The sequence below is a fragment of the Chiloscyllium plagiosum genome, unplaced genomic scaffold, assembly GCF_037043375.1.
Source record: "Chiloscyllium plagiosum isolate Xiang-an unplaced genomic scaffold, Cpla_swu_hap1 HiC_scaffold_12, whole genome shotgun sequence".
NCBI classification, from domain to species: domain Eukaryota; kingdom Metazoa; phylum Chordata; class Chondrichthyes; order Orectolobiformes; family Hemiscylliidae; genus Chiloscyllium; species Chiloscyllium plagiosum.
In genome coordinates this window covers 71,855,925-71,868,598 of record NW_028270150.1, presented here as the reverse complement: position 1 = coordinate 71,868,598, position 12,674 = coordinate 71,855,925, and the positions used below count along the sequence as shown (strand labels likewise).

General features: G+C 52.9%; 1 protein-coding gene across 1 annotated transcript in view; it reads left to right on the top strand.

The window, feature by feature from the left end:
• Positions 1-12,674, top strand: part of LOC122555070 (fibrillin-3-like) — a 43,936-nt gene that overhangs the window by 10,708 nt on the left and 20,554 nt on the right. The window contains exon 6 of the mRNA XM_043700731.2: positions 5,658-5,753. Within this exon, the coding sequence (XP_043556666.1) occupies positions 5,658-5,753 (96 nt within the window). The remainder of the gene's footprint in view (positions 1-5,657; positions 5,754-12,674) is intronic.

The following is a 12,674-nucleotide window of genomic DNA, read 5'->3' as shown; positions in this document are numbered from 1 at the left end:
ATCTCAGTGTTCATTTACATAGATCCCTGAAAGTTACCACCCAGGTTGATAGGGTTGTTAAGAAAGCGTACAGTGCGTTAGTTTTTATTGTTAGAGGGATTGAGTTTCGGAGCCATGAGGACATGTTGCAGCTGTACAAAACTCTGGTGCAGCCGCACTTGGAGTATTGCGTACAGTTCTGGTTACCGCATTATAGGAAGGACGGGGAAGCATTGGAAAAGATGTAGAGGAGATTTACTAGGATATCGCCTGTATAGAGGTAAGGACTTATGAGGGAAGACTGAGGGACTTGAGGCTGTTTTCGTCAAAGAGAAAAAGGTTGAGGAGATGACTTCATAGAGGCATACAGGATGATTGGAGGATTAGATAGCGTGGACAGTGAGAGCCTTTTTCCTCAGATGATGATGGCTAGCACAAGGGGACATAGCTTTTACCAGAGGGGTGATAGATATAGAACAGATGTCAGAGGTAGTTTCTTTATTCAGAGAGTAGTAAGGGCGTGGACCACGCTTCAACCCCAGGGCATCAATGTGGACTTCAACAGTTTCCTCATTTCCCCTTCCCCCACCTCACCCTAGTTCCAAACTTCCAGCTCAGCACTGTCCCCATGACTTGTCCGGACTTGTCCTACCTGCCTATCTCCTTTTCCACCTATCCACTCCACCCTCTCCTCCCTGACCTATCACCTTCATCCCTTCCCCCACTCACCCATTGCACTCTATGCTACTTTATCCCCATCCCCACCCTCCTCTAGCTTATCTCTCCACGCTTCAGGCTCACTGCCTTTATTCCTGATGAAGGGCTTTTGCCCAAAACGTCGATTTCGCTGCTGTTTGGATGCTTCCTGAACTGCTGTGCTCTTCCAGCACCACTAATCCAGAATCTGGTTTCCAGCATCTGCAGTCATTGTTTTTACCTACAGTAGTAGACACGCCAACTTTAATGGCATTTTATCCAATGGTCATTGGATAAATATATGGATGATAATGGAATAATGTAGGTTAGATGGGCTTCAGATCGGTTGTATAGGTCGGCACAACATCGAGTGCACCTACCTATCTTTGTCACATCCCCCAGTGTCTACACCCCTCCCAATGAGTCTCAGGGAAACAATTGGAGAAAATGCAGAAGGAGTGAATTAATACCCACTTGGAAAGGCATGGGTTAAGTAGGGATAGTCAACATGGCTTTGTCAGAGGGACATCATGGCTATCAAATTTGATAAAACTTTTTGAAAATGTGATTGTGTGTGTGGATGAGGGAAGCTCAGTTGATGTAGTTTATATGGATTTTAGAAAAGCTTTTGACAAGGTCCCATATGGGAGACTGACTGAGAAGGTTAAAGCACTTGGAATTGAAGGAAACTTGTCAAGATGGACCAGAAACTGGCTTAGTAATAGGACACAAAGGGTAGTGGTAGAAAGCTGTTTGAGTAACTTTAGGCTGGTGCCCAGCAGTGTACCACAATGATCAGTACAGGGGTCCTTATTGCTTGTTCTATGCATAAATAACATCAATCAAAATGTGGGGGAATATTAAGCAAATTTGCAAATGACACCAAGATGGGTAAATTGGTTAAAAGTGAAGGAGATGGTGGTAGGTTACAGGAAGGTATAGATGGGTTGGTCAGATAGACAAAGCAGTGGTAGATGGTAATTAACCTGATAAATGCACAGTGATGCACTTTGAGAGAAGCAACATGATGGAGTCATAGAGGTTTACAGTATAGAAACAGGCCCTTCAGCCCACTTGTCCATGTCAGCCAGTTTTCACAATTAATCAAGTCCTATTTGCCTGTGTTTGGTCCATATCTGTCCATTCCTATCCTATACATGCTTCTTGAAATGAGAAAACTGTATTCACTTCCACCCCGACCTCTGGCAGCCTGTTCCAGACACTCACCACCCTATGTGAAAAAACTGCCTCTGGACCCTTTTGCATCTCTCCCCATTCGCCTTAAACCTATGCCCTCTCATTTTAGACGTCCCTACTTAGGGTAAAGCTGTTGGCTATCTAACTCACCTATGCCTGTCATGACTTTATGTACCTCTACAAGGTCACCCCTCAGTCTCCTATGCTCCAGAGAAAATAGTCCCAGCCTCTGCATACTGTCCATACAACTCAAGCCTTCTAGTCCAGGTAGCATCCTCTGAGTGAATCTTTTCTTCACTCTTTCTGGTTTAACAATATCCTTTCTCTATTAGGGCAAGCAGGACTGCACAAAGTACTCCATATATGGCTTCACCAACATCTCGTACACCTACAACATGATATCCCAACTCCTGCACTTAATGCTCTGACTGATGGAAGCTAGCAAGCTGAAATCCTTCGTCACCACTGTCTCTACTTGCTACTCCATTTCCAAGGAGCTATGAATCTGTATCCCAAGATCCCGTTGTTAGATAATGTTCCCCAGAGCCCTACCTATCATGGTTGGCCTTACCAAAATGCAACACCCTACATTTATCTAAATTAAACTCCAACTTCCATTCCTCAGCTCATTGGCCTAGTTGATCAACATTCCGTTGTATTCTCAGATAACTCACTTCACTGTCCGCTATACCACTAACCTTGTTGTCATCTGCAAATGTACTAACCATACTCCCTATGTTCACATCCAAACCATTTATATAAATGAAAAGTAACAGTGGACCCAGCACCAATCCCTGCAGTTTTTCCCATCTGAAAAACAGCCCTCTACCACATCCTCTGTCTTCCATCTTTAGACCACTTTTATATCTCATTCAACAACTGACCGAGATAAGGGAGCATTTAATGAATGCCAGGACACTGGGTAGATGATAGGAACAGAAGGATCTTGGGGTAATTATTCACAGATCCCTGAAGTCAGCAGTGCATGGGAATAGGATAGTTATAAGGCATATGCAACAATTTATCAATCATGGCATAGAGTATAAGAGCAAGGAGGTAATGTTGGAGTTGTACAGAGTGTTGGTCAGGCCCCAGTTGGAGTACTGTGTACAGTTCTGGTCACCTTATCAGAGGAAGGATGTGATAACACCAGAGGAGAAACAGAGGCGATTCACGAGGGCGTTGCCTGGGTTGGAGAAATGGAGCTATAAGGAGAGACTAGATAGGCTTGGATTGTTTTCTTTAGAGCAGAGAAGCCTCAGCGGGGTGGGGGGGAGGGGGGAGACATGATTGAGGTGTATAAGATTATGAGGCATATGGACAGGGTGAAAAGACAGCAGCTGTTTGCCTTGGTTGAGGCTTCAATCATGAGAGGGTGTAGCTTTAAGGTAAGGGACATTGGCATCAGTTTGGGAACAGGACGGATCTGTACCGATGGGATGGTCTCTACCTGAACCGATCTGGAACCAGTGTTCTTGCGAAAAGTATAAATAGGATGGTCACTAGGACTTTAAACTAGTGAGTCAGGGGCAAGGGAAAGGGAAAACGCTAGGAAGTATGATGGTAAATAAAAAGGCAGGTAGCTGGTTAGCATGTGTGCAGAAGGAGCACAGCAGGTCAGGCAGCATCCGAGGAACAGGGGAATCGAAGTTTCGGACCAGAGCCCTTCATCAGGAGCCCCTCATTCCCGATGAAGGGCTCTGGCCCAAGCCATAAGCCCGAAACGTCGATTCTCCTGTTCCCTGGATGCTGCCTGACCTGCTGCGCTGTTCCAGCAACACATTTTCAGCTCTGATGGAATACATCCCAGAGTACAAAAAGAGATGGCGGAAGAAATAGCAAGTGTACTTGTGGTAATTTTCCAAAATTCGCTGGACTTAGGAGCAGTTCCAGCAGATTGGAAACCAGCAAATGTGACACCACTGTTTGAAAAGGGAGGTAGACAAAAGATGGGGAATAATAGACCAGTTAGCTTAAATTCTGTAGTGGGGAAAGTGTTTGCATTTATTATTAAGGGAGAAATAGCAAGGCATCTGGATAGAAATTGTCCTTTTGGGCAAATGCAGCGTGGGTTCATGAAGGACAGGTCACGCTTAACTAATCTTTTGGAATTCTATGAAGATATTGTGAGCACAGTGGACAATGGGGACCCAGTAGATGTGGTGTACCTGGATTTCCAAAGGCCTTCAACAATGCACCGCACAAGACACTGCTGCATCAGATAAAAATGTATGGTGCTCCGGGTAAAGTATTAGCATGGATAGAGGATTACTGGTTGACTAACAGGAAGCAAAGAGTGGGGATAAATGAGTGCTATTCTGGTTGGCAACCAGCAACTAGTGGTGTGCCTCAGGGATCAGTGCTGGGACCGCAGTTATTCACAACTTATATAGATGATTTGGAGTTAGGGATGACATGTAATGTGTCAAAGTTTGCAGATGACACTAAGATGATGGCAGAACAAAGTGTGCAAAGGACTGTGAAACTTTGCAAAGGGATAGAGTGGGCAAACATCTGACAGATTGAATGCAATGTTAATAAATGTGAAGTCAATCATCTTGGTAGGAGTAACAATAAAAAGGACTACTACTTGAATGGTAAAAAATTGCAGCATGCTGTTTTGCAGAGGGACCTGCGTGTCCTTGTGCATGAATCACAGCAGGTTGGTCTGCAGGTACAACAAGTAATTAGGAAGGCAAATGGAATTTTGTCCTTCATTGCTAAAGGGATTGAGTTTAAAAGCAGGGAGGTGATGCTGCAGCTGTCTAGGGTGCTGGTGAGACCACACCTGGAGTACTGTGTGCAGTTTTGATCTCCTTACTTGAGAAAGGATGTACTGGCACTGGAGGGGGTGCAGAGGAAGTTCACTAGGTTGACCCTGGAGTTGAGCTGGTTGGTATATAGGAGAGACTGAGTAGCCTGGGATTATATTCATTGGAATTTAAAAGAAAGAGGAGGGATCTTATAGAAACATATAAAATTATAAAGGGCATAGATAAGATAGAAGTAGAGAGGATGTTTCCACTGGCAGGTGAAACTAGGACAAGAGGGCATAGCCTCAAGATTAGGGGGAGATGATTTAGGACTGAATTAAGAAGCAACTTCTTAACCCAGAAGGTTGTGAATCGATGAAATTCCCTGCCCAGTGAAGTAGTTGACGCCACTTCAGTAAATATTTTTAAAACTAAGATAGATTTATTTTGAACAATAAAGGAATTAAGGTTTACGGTGATAGGGTGGGTAAGTGGAGCCGAGTGCATGAAAAGATTAGCCATGATCTTATTGAATGGCAGAGCAGGCTTGAGGGATCAGATGGCCTACTCCTGCTCCGAGTTCTTAAGTTCTTATATAAGGGGCAGGGGATTCAGAAGGGATTTGGGAAACACCATTCCCACTGAGCCGGTTGTGAGAATATGCAATGCACTGCCTGGGAAAGTAGTGGAGACTGGAAACCTTACAGCCATTAAAATATTTTTGGATGAGCATTTCAAAAATCAGAACATTCAAAGAAAAGGGTTACATGAAAGAAATGGGATTAGCGTGCCTTCATATGTGGAGATAGTCATTGCTGACTCGGTGGGCTGAAGGGCCTCCTCTTCACCATTAAAATCAACTTCCCACTGAGGCCTGAGAAGCTCTATCAGTGACTGAGCTGTTGTTCACCTGGCCCCAGCAGATCCTGCTCTCTCTGGGTGGGTCACTTTGGGGGCTGCTCTCAAACTGGTGTATACCACCACCATGTCGGACCCTGTTCCTGAGTGTGGTTCTGTGCTTTCTGTTCACAGCACGTTGCCGTGTGTCCTGTGCTAATGGAGGGGTCTGTATACCACCTTTTCGCTGTGCTTGCCCCCCAGGATACACCGGACGCACTTGCCAAACAGGTAAGGCATTTACACTCACCTGGCTAGGCAGGGAGGGGATTCACACTCACCTGGAGAGGTAGGGAGAGGATTCACACTCACCCGGACAGGCAGGGAGAGGATGCACACTCATCTGGACAGGTAGGGAGAGGAGTCACACTCACCTGGACAGGCAGGGAGGGGATTCACACTCACCTGGACAGGCAGGGAGGGGGTTCACAATCACCTGGAAAGGCAGGGAGGCGGTTCACACTCACCCGGACAGGCAGGGAGAGGATTCACACTCACCCAGACAGGCAGGGAGGGGATTCACACTCACCCAGACAGGCAGGGAGGGGATTCACACTCACCAGGACTGACAGGGAGGGGATTCACACTCACCCGGATAGACAGGGAGGGGATTCACACTCACCAGGACTGACAGGGAGGGGATTCACACTCACCCGGACAGGCAGGGAGGGGATTCACACTCACCTGGACAGGCAGGCAGGGAATTCACACTCACCTGGAGAGAGGGAGGGGATTCATACACATCTGGACAGGCAGGGAGGGGATTCACACTCACCCGGACAGGCAGGGAGGGGATTCACACTCACCTGGACAGGCAGGGAGGGGATTCACACTCATCCGGACAGGCAGGGAGGGGATTCACACCCACCTGGACAGACAGGGAGGGGATTCACACTCACCTGGACTGACAGGGAGGGGATTCACACCCACCTGGACTGACAGGGAGGGGAGTCACACTCACCTGGACTGACAGGGAGGGGATTCACACTCACCTGGAGAGGCAGGGAAGGGATTCACACTCACCTGGATAGGTGGCTAGGGGATTCACACTCACCCAGACAGGCAGGGAAGGGATTCACACTCACCTAGACTGACAGAGAAGGAATTCACAGTCCCCTGGACATGCAGGGAGGGGATTCACACTCACCCAGACAGACATGGAGGGGATTCACACTCACGTGGATTGGTAGATAGGGGATTCACACTCACACAGACGGGCTGGGACGGGATTCACACTCACCCGGACAGGCAGGGATGGGATTCACACTCACCCGGACAGGCAGGGAGGGGATTCACACTCACCCGGACAGACAGGGAGGGGATTCACACTCACCCGGACAGGCAGGGAGGGGTTTCACACTCACCCAGACAGGCAGGGAGGGGATTCACACTCACCCGGACAGGCAGGGATGCGATTCACACTCACCCAGACAGGCAGGGAGGGGATTCACACTCACCTGGAAAGGCAGGGAGGGCATTCACACTCATCCGGACAGGCAGGGAGGGGATTCACACTCACCCGGACAGGCAGGGATGGGGTTCACACATCCAGACAGGCAGGGAGGGGATTCACACTCACCTGGAAAGGCAGGGAGGGGATTCACACTCACCCAGACAGGCAGGGAGAGGATCCACACTCACCTGGACAGACAGGGAGGGGATTCACACTCACCCAGACAGGCAGGGAGGGGATTCACACTCACCCGGACAGACAGGGAGGGGATTCACACTCACCTGGACAGACAGGGAGGGGATTCACACTCACCCAGACAGGCAGGGAGGGGATTCACACTCACTAGGACTGACAGGGAGGGGATTCACACTCACCCGGATAGACAGGGAGTGGATTCACACTCACCCGGACTGACAGGGAGGGGATTCACACTCACCCGGACAGGCAGGGAGGGGATTCACACTCACCAGGACTGACAGGGAGGGGATTCACACTCACCCGGACAGGCAGGGAGGGGATTCACACTCACCTGGACAGGCAGGCAGGGAATTCACACTCACCTGGAGAGAGAGGGAGGGGATTCATACACATCTGGACAGGCAGGGAGGGGATTCACACTCACCCGGACAGGCAGGGAGGGGATTCACACTCACCTGGACAGGCAGGGAGGGGATTCACACTCATCCGGACAGGCAGGGAGGGGATTCACACTCATCCGGACAGGCAGGGAGGGGATTCACACTCATCCGGACAGGCAGGGTGGGGATTCACACCCACCTGGACAGACAGGGAGGGGATTCACACTCACCTGGACTGACAGGGAGGGGATTCACACCCACCTGGACTGACAGGGAGGGGAGTCACACTCACCTGGATAGACAGGGAGGGGATTCACACTCACCTGGACAGGCAGGGAGGGGATTCACACTCATCTGGATAGGTAGCTAGTGGATTCACACTCACCCAGACGGGCTGGGAGTGGATTCACACTCACCTGGACTGACAGGGAGGGGATTCACACCCACCTGGACAGACATGGAGGGGGTTCACACTCACCTGCATAGACAGGGAGGGGATTCACACCCACCTGGACAGACATGGAGGGGGTTCACACTCACATGGGCTGACGGGGAGGGGCTTCTCCCTCACCCGGACAGGCAGGGAGGGGATTCACACTCACCCAGACGGGCTGGGAAGGGATTCATCCCCAGCTGGATAGACAGGGAAGGGATTCACACTCACCTGGACTGACAGGGAGGGGATTCACACTCACCTGGAGAGGCAGGGAAGGGATTCACACTCACCTGGATAGGTAGCTAGGGGATTCACACTCACCCAGACAGGCAGGGAAGGGATTCACACTCACCTAGAATGACATGGAGGGGATTCACACTCACGTGGATTGGTAGATAGGGGATTCACACTCACACAGACGGGCTGGGACGGGATTCACACTCACCCGGACAGGCAGGGATGGGATTCACACTCACCCGGACAGGCAGGGAGGGGATTCACACTCACCCGGACAGACAGGGAGGGGATTCACACTCACCCGGACAGACATGGAGGGGATTCACACTCACGTGGATTGGTAGATAGGGGATTCACACTCACACAGACGGGCTGGGACGGGATTCACACTCACCCGGACAGGCAGGGATGGGATTCACACTCACCCGGACAGGCAGGGAGGGGATTCACAATCACCCGGACAGACAGGGAGGGGATTCACACTCACCCGGACAGGCAGGGAGGGGATTCACACTCACCCAGACAGGCAGGGAGGGGATTCACACTCACCCGGACAGGCAGGGAGGGGATTCACACTCACCCAGACAGGCAGGGAGGGGATTCACACTCACCTGGAAAGGCAGGGAGGGCATTCACACTCATCCGGACAGGCAGGGAGGGGATTCACACACACCCGGACAGGCAGGGATGGGGTTCCCACATCCAGACAGGCAGGGAGGGGATTCACACTCATCTGGAAAGGCAGGGAGGGGATTCACACTCACCCAGACAGGCAGGGAGAGGATCCACACTCACCTGGACGGAGGGAGGGGATTCACACTCACCCAGACAGGCAGGGAGGGGATTCACACTCACCCGGACAGACAGGGAGGGGATTCACACTCACCTGGACAGACAGGGAGGGGATTCACACTCACCCGGATAGACAGGGAGTGGATTCACACTCACCTGGACAGACAGGCAGGGAATTCACACTCACCTGGAGAGAGGGAGGGGATTCATACACATCTGGACAGGCAGGGAGGGGATTCACACTCACCCGGACAGGCAGGGAGGGGATTCACACTCACCTGGACAGGCAGGGAGGGGATTCACACTCACCTGGACAGGCAGGCAGGGAATTCACACTCACCTGGAGAGAGGGAGGGGATTCATACACATCTGGACAGGCAGGGAGGGGATTCACACTCACCCGGACAGGCAGGGAGGGGATTCACACTCACCTGGACAGGCAGGGAGGGGATTCACACTCATCCGGACAGGCAGGGAGGGGATTCACACCCACCTGGACAGACAGGGAGGGGATTCACACTCACCTGGACTGACAGGGAGGGGATTCACACCCACCTGGACTGACAGGGAGGGGAGTCACACTCACCTGGACTGACAGGGAGGGGATTCACACTCACCTGGAGAGGCAGGGAAGGGATTCACACTCACCTGGATAGGTGGCTAGGGGATTCACACTCACCCAGACAGGCAGGGAAGGGATTCACACTCACCTAGACTGACAGAGAAGGAATTCACAGTCCCCTGGACATGCAGGGAGGGGATTCACACTCACCCAGACAGACATGGAGGGGATTCACACTCACGTGGATTGGTAGATAGGGGATTCACACTCACACAGACGGGCTGGGACGGGATTCACACTCACCCGGACAGGCAGGGATGGGATTCACACTCACCCGGACAGGCAGGGAGGGGATTCACACTCACCCGGACAGGCAGGGAGGGGATTCACACTCACCCGGACAGGCAGGGAGGGGTTTCACACTCACCCAGACAGGCAGGGAGGGGATTCACACTCACCCGGACAGGCAGGGATGCGATTCACACTCACCCAGACAGGCAGGGAGGGGATTCACACTCACCTGGAAAGGCAGGGAGGGCATTCACACTCATCCGGACAGGCAGGGAGGGGATTCACACTCACCCGGACAGGCAGGGATGGGGTTCACACATCCAGACAGGCAGGGAGGGGATTCACACTCACCTGGAAAGGCAGGGAGGGGATTCACACTCACCCAGACAGGCAGGGAGAGGATCCACACTCACCTGGACAGGGAGGGAGGGGATTCACACTCACCCAGACAGGCAGGGAGGGGATTCACACTCACCCGGACAGACAGGGAGGGGATTCACACTCACCTGGACAGACAGGGAGGGGATTCACACTCACCCAGACAGGCAGGGAGGGGATTCACACTCACCAGGTCTGACAGGGAGGGGATTCACACTCACCCGGACAGGCAGGGAGGGGATTCACACTCACCCGGACAGGCAGGGATGCGATTCACACTCACCCAGACAGGCAGGGAGGGGATTCACACTCACCTGGAAAGGCAGGGAGGGCATTCACACTCATCCGGACAGGCAGGGAGGGGATTCACACTCACCCGGACAGGCAGGGATGGGGTTCACACATCCAGACAGGCAGGGAGGGGATTCACACTCACCTGGAAAGGCAGGGAGGGGATTCACACTCACCCAGACAGGCAGGGAGAGGATCCACACTCACCTGGACAGGGAGGGAGGGGATTCACACTCACCCAGACAGGCAGGGAGGGGATTCACACTCACCCGGACAGACAGGGAGGGGATTCACACTCACCTGGACAGACAGGGAGGGGATTCACACTCACCCAGACAGGCAGGGAGGGGATTCACACTCACCAGGTCTGACAGGGAGGGGATTCACACTCACCCGGATAGACAGGGAGTGGATTCAGACTCACCCGGATAGACAGGGAGTGGATTCACACTCACCAGGACTGACAGGGAGGGGATTCACACTCACCCGGACAGGCAGGGAGGGGATTCACACTCACCTGGACAGGCAGGCAGGGAATTCACACTCACCTGGACTGACAGGGAGGGGATTCACACTCACCTGGAGAGGCAGGGAAGGGATTCACACTCACCTGGATAGGTAGCTAGGGGATTCAAACTCACCCAGACAGGCAGGGAAGGGATTCACACTCACCTAGACTGACAGAGAAGGAATTCACAGTCCCCTGGACAGACAGGGAGGGGATTCACACTCACCCAGAAAGGCAGGGAGAGGATCCACACTCACCCGGACAGGCAGGGAGGGGATTCACACTCACCCGGACAGGCAGGGAGGGGATTCACACTCACCCGGACAGGCAGGGAGGGGATTCACACTCACCCAGACAGACATGGAGGGGATTCACACTCACGTGGATTGGTAGATAGGGGATTCACACTCACACAGACGGGCTGGGACGGGATTCACACTCACCCGGACAGGCAGGGATGGGATTCACACTCACCCGGACAGGCAGGGAGGGGATTCACACTCACCCGGACAGACAGGGAGGGGATTCACACTCACCCGGACAGGCAGGGAGGGGATTCACACTCACCCAGACAGGCAGGGAGGGGATTCACACTCACCCAGACAGGCAGGGAGGGGATTCACACTCACCCAGACAGGCAGGGAGGGGATTCACACTCACCTGGAAAGGCAGGGAGGGCATTCACACTCATCCGGACAGGCAGGGAGGGGATTCACACACACCCGGACAGGCAGGGATGGGGTTCCCACATCCAGACAGGCAGGGAGGGGATTCACACTCACCTGGAAAGGCAGGGAGGGGATTCACACTCACCCAGACAGGCAGGGAGAGGATCCACACTCACCTGGACGGAGGGAGGGGATTCACACTCACCCGGACAGGCAGGGAGGGGATTCACACTCACCCGGACAGACAGGGAGGGGATTCACACTCACCCGGACAGACATGGAGGGGATTCACACTCACGTGGATTAGTAGATAGGGGATTCACACTCACACAGACGGGCTGGGACGGGATTCACACTCTCCCGGACAGGCAGGGATGGGATTCACACTCACCCGGACAGGCAGGGAGGGGATTCACACTCACCCGGACAGACAGGGAGGGGATTCACACTCACCCGGACAGGCAGGGAGGGGATTCACACTCACCCAGACAGGCAGGGAGGGGATTCACACTCACCCGGACAGGCAGGGAGGGGATTCACACTCACCCAGACAGGCAGGGAGGGGATTCACACTCACCTGGAAAGGCAGGGAGGGCATTCACACTCATCCGGACAGGCAGGGAGGGGATTCACACACACCCGGACAGGCAGGGATGGGGTTCCCACATCCAGACAGGCAGGGAGGGGATTCACACTCATCTGGAAAGGCAGGGAGGGGATTCACACTCACCCAGACAGGCAGGGAGAGGATCCACACTCACCTGGACGGAGGGAGGGGATTCACACTCACCCAGACAGGCAGGGAGGGGATTCACACTCACCCGGACAGACAGGGAGGGGATTCACACTCACCTGGACAGACAGGGAGGGGATTCACACTCACCCGGATAGACAGGGAGTGGATTCACACTCACCTGGACAGACAGGCAGGGAATTCACACTCACCTGGAGAGAGGGA